General features: G+C 33.5%; 1 protein-coding gene across 1 annotated transcript; it reads right to left on the bottom strand.

Annotated features, from left to right (window-relative positions):
- Positions 1–279: 279 nt before the first annotated feature.
- On the bottom strand, positions 280–2960 carry PCAP1 (plasma-membrane associated cation-binding protein 1). Its single transcript, XM_078319219.1, has 5 exons — positions 2686–2960; positions 2009–2164; positions 1434–1523; positions 1039–1126; positions 280–922 (listed from the first exon to the last, which is right to left on the bottom strand). The coding sequence occupies exons 2-5, from the start codon at positions 2111–2113 to the stop codon at positions 603–605; spliced, it is 603 nt and encodes a 200-aa protein (XP_078175345.1). The 5' UTR covers positions 2114–2164; positions 2686–2960; the 3' UTR covers positions 280–602.
- Between the last annotated feature and the right edge of the window lie 1186 nt (positions 2961–4146).

Genomic DNA, 4146 nt, shown 5'->3' with positions numbered 1-4146 from the left:
TATTAATTATACCAACCCACCCCAGCCGAGTTTATTATACAAGTATATGTCTTATATATGAATATATGTCACCAAATCTATCACAGTGATACAGATTATATCCATCAATTCATAGCTTGACAGATGAATGACATTGACTACACACACACACACACACACACACATGTTTCAATAGTTAAATGTAACAAAACTCAAACCAACCGAATATAATTAAATAGAGGTTGTTGCAATGATTGGAACTGATTTAATCATAACAAATAAAATTAATGGCAATAGAAATAACAAAGATCTTTTATACAACTAATCAAAGTACTTTAATTTCTGTTCATGATCAATCCCAAAACTGATATTAATAATTAACAAGGCCCCAAAACTCACACTACACAGTTCTTATAAACAATAATTAAACCATAATTTTACATCTTAAAAAACCCAAACTCAAAAGTACATACAGAATAAATATAATGCCCAAAGGAGAAAATTAAAAAAGAAAGAAAAGAATAATAAATTGACGATATAGCACAATGCATGCAAGGCACTTACAATAATGAAACCATACACTTGATGCCTTGGTATCAAAATCCAATTTAGGGTTTTCTGGTTTACTGTTTAGCAGGCTCAGCAGCTGGCTCCTCCTTAGGAGCTTTAGGTTCAGCTGGTGCTGAGGTCTCCGTCTCGGTCTTGACCTCTTCCTCCTTTTTGACCTCCTCAGCTGTCGAGGTTTCTTCCTTTTTCTCTTCTGTAGTGGTGGTCTCCACCTCTCTTGTTGTCTCGGTTTTCTCGGCTTCTTTTTCTTCAACCTTCGGCTCCTCTTTCGGGACGAATGTCGCCACTTTGCCAAACAAGAAAAGGATGGGTCCGGATAACAAGGCGGGGCCGGACTTGGTAACTGCCTCACTCACTGCTTGTGCACCAGGGAACTCTGAAATATATTATTACAGAATTAGCATTCAGATCATCTCAGTTGAAAGTTTGAAATTAATATGTGAGATTTTGTTGTTATAATTTGAATGTGTACATGTGAAAATGCATGCTTACCAATTTTAGCCAAGTCCTCAAGAAATTTGGGGACGACGGTTGCGTACTTCCTTCCGATCTTGCTGCTCTTGCTAGTGGTGACCAAATGCTGCAATAACACATTAAAACCAATAAGCACTTGTGCATAACAAAATGAGGCCTTGATATTATCATATTGTGTGCATAATTTGCCGTGAATTTAACTACAATTTATCCTTGATGTATAATCAAACAAATACTAATTATAAAAGTGCTTCTCAATTTTTAATTTTATTTGTGCCAAAATTATAAAACGACCAGAGTGGCACCTCAATACAAAAGCACATGTCTGTCAGTTAAGAACAGAGAGACAGCACACATTTTACACAAAAAGACAAATATTTTGAAAATTTTCAAATATTTACAAATAGTTTTACCTTGATCTCAGCGGGGGCAGCTTCATAAACTTCCAAAACTTTGGGCTCCAACTCAACCTTTTTCTCATCAATCTCCTTTCCAATATCCTCCTGTGTCCATCATACCAACCAAAAATATTTTTAAGTCAATTTACATACACAAGTATTCTACAAGATATCCTACATATGAACCTTTATTTTATCTTCATATGATAAAATAAAAAAAATCATATTAAATAAAAGTCACTTTTTTGGTAGTACTTATATATAAGATCAAAAAAAGGGTAGTACTGTTGGGGGGTAAATTGACCATTCATGCCCTTACAAACCATCATATTCCTTTTTTTTTTTAGGTTCTTACTGAACTCATTTAAGAAAGAAGGAAACAAAATACATGTACTATTCTAGCAAAAAGGGATGAAAATATACTTTGTTTTTTTCATATACAACAAGAACACCTTTTTTGACGTTGTACTGAACACATATTAATTAATATGCTATTATTAAAATATAGGTTGTCAAAATTTATGGCCTTAACTAGCTTATTAACAAAATTAATAAATAAACAGATAATACAACTAAAAAAAATATAATACCTTATTGAAGGATTTAATGAATTCAGCGGCAGCAGCCTTCTTGCCATCTTTATCAAACAAGGCCTTAAGAGCAGGAGCAACTCTAGTTTTCCATGTGGTAGTCATCTTGATTTTGTTTTAGGTGCTGTCTAACCTTCTTTAATTAATCTTTTCCACCTAACAAAATATAGATTTGAAAGGTTCGTTATATTTTAAAGGAAAAAAAAAATTGTACAGCAAAAGATGACCTACTTATTAAAGGACTTGCTATGGTAAACAAATAAAGATTGTTAGCAATTTTGCTCTTGACATAACCTTCATCAAAATTTTATGATCCTGTTGCACGTACCAGTAGGAACATAACCCATTTATGTCTTACCAGTGGAACCCATATGTGTACCGGTTGGACTTCTTCAGCAAAATATATGATCCTATTGCATGTACCTATAGGTACGTACATAACCCATGTATGACTGGCCAGTGGGACCCACATGTGTATCGGTTGGACTACTTCATGAATTTAACCCCCTATATAGTTTCTCCCTTTTCAATCATGTGATATAACTAGGAAGTAGAAACATATCCATGGATAACCAAAAACCAATAAATAAATTATAAAACACAATCATGACAAACAAAAAAAAAAAGACCCCAAAAAGGATATTGATTACTGAACAAAACAAAACATGAGAACTTACAGAGAGATTCACACTTGATCCCTGTCTTCTTGCTTCTCAAATGGAGAGGAGACGGAGAAGAGAAGGAAGTAGCAGCGATGTTTATCTGAGCAGCGAGAGCAGAGGGGCCACGATGCTTAGGAGGAGATATATAACGCAATTTTCTGAAAGAGGTCTCGAAGTTGGAGATTATTTACGAGAAAAACCAGGGGAGCTGCCACCAATGATTGCGCTGAGAGAAGGGGTAGATTCATGAAATGGACGGACTGGATGAGTGGCTGGTTTTGCCCCCACCTCAGATTTGTGAATTGGCATGGAGGACGTGCTAGCTGGCACAAGTAGGGTTTAGTTGCAGAGGTTTTTGACTCGGATCCTTTGTGGCAGGGATCTCTGTGACGTCAGCACACTCAAATTGCAAGAACAAGCTTTAATGTGTTCTAGAAAAAAAATGCAGGGATCTATTCTATTTTCTGTGTGCTGTGTTTTTAAAAAATATTAGTAGTTTGATCATTTTTATATATTTATCTAAATTTATATTTGTGATTTGGTAAATAAAGTAGATGGTGAATGTTGTCAGCTAATGATGCAATTAATCTCTTATTTATCAAGCTAGAAATCACGTCGAATATCGGTATTTGTGAGATACTAGGGCATTTGCAATTAGATATGATAGTAAAACATGTTAACAAAAGATCGCAAGAATTTTCACTTGATAATAACTAAAAGAATCTTATTAAGGATATTTTAGATCTAATCAGTTCTGGTCCAAAAGCTTAACAATAATGCATGCATTTGAGAATAAGTCTACTTTCCAGAAGTTTTTGTAATAATTGAAATATGAGGTGTCAAATTAGTTTCTCGAATTACTATTTTTAGTAATAATTGAAATTCTAAATTAAGTAAACTAAAAAGTAAGTCTTAAGTTTACTTTCGAGAATTTTTTGTATATTTGCAGAGAAGAATATTCCATATCCATTTTTTTTATGCTAATAGCATAAAAACTGATCCAAATAAAGTATATAGGAAAAACTGATGACCAACAATAATTTCATTAATAATTCAAAATCTAAACTTCGAACAAAAATGTGAACAAAAATAGAACAAGAGCAACAATCTACTTCTATCGTTTCAAATTTAAAATTTAAATTATTACTAGAAAAGGAGTGGTCATCATGACAGAGAATCAAAAATATAGAATTAATTACATCTCTTCTCTTACCTGATCGACTTAAAAGTTTGGTTATACTTGATCATGTTGAGTTTAATTTTGTCAAAATCTCCATAATTCTTGTCAAATTGATCATTTTTTTTTGTATTTTGTACATGGTCTTTTTTAAATTTTGTGTACCGTTATAACGCTGCACACGCTAGACCATATGGTTTTTGCCATAAATACTCTCTGATAGATATAGTCAGGACCAGCTAGGCATTTTTTTTTTGGGGCCAAGACATTCGGCATGGGGCCCACATAAAAGATTTATT

Source organism: Carex rostrata, chromosome 17 (genome assembly GCF_964058835.1).
Source record: "Carex rostrata chromosome 17, lpCarRost1.2, whole genome shotgun sequence".
NCBI classification, from domain to species: Eukaryota; Viridiplantae; Streptophyta; class Magnoliopsida; order Poales; family Cyperaceae; genus Carex; species Carex rostrata.
Note: the sequence above shows the minus strand (reverse complement) of the source record. Positions and strands in the feature narration are given on the sequence as shown.

Coding starts and splice junctions, on each gene's coding strand:
- PCAP1 (XM_078319219.1), bottom strand. CDS start 2,113: ATGACTACCACATGGAAAACTAGAGTTGCTCCTGCTCTTAAGGCCTTG. Junction 1,524..2,008: donor TCATTAAATCCTTCAATAAG/GTATTATATTTT, acceptor TGATGGACACAG/GAGGATATTGGAAAGGAGAT. Junction 1,127..1,433: donor CTGCCCCCGCTGAGATCAAG/GTAAAACTATTT, acceptor GTGTTATTGCAG/CATTTGGTCACCACTAGCAA.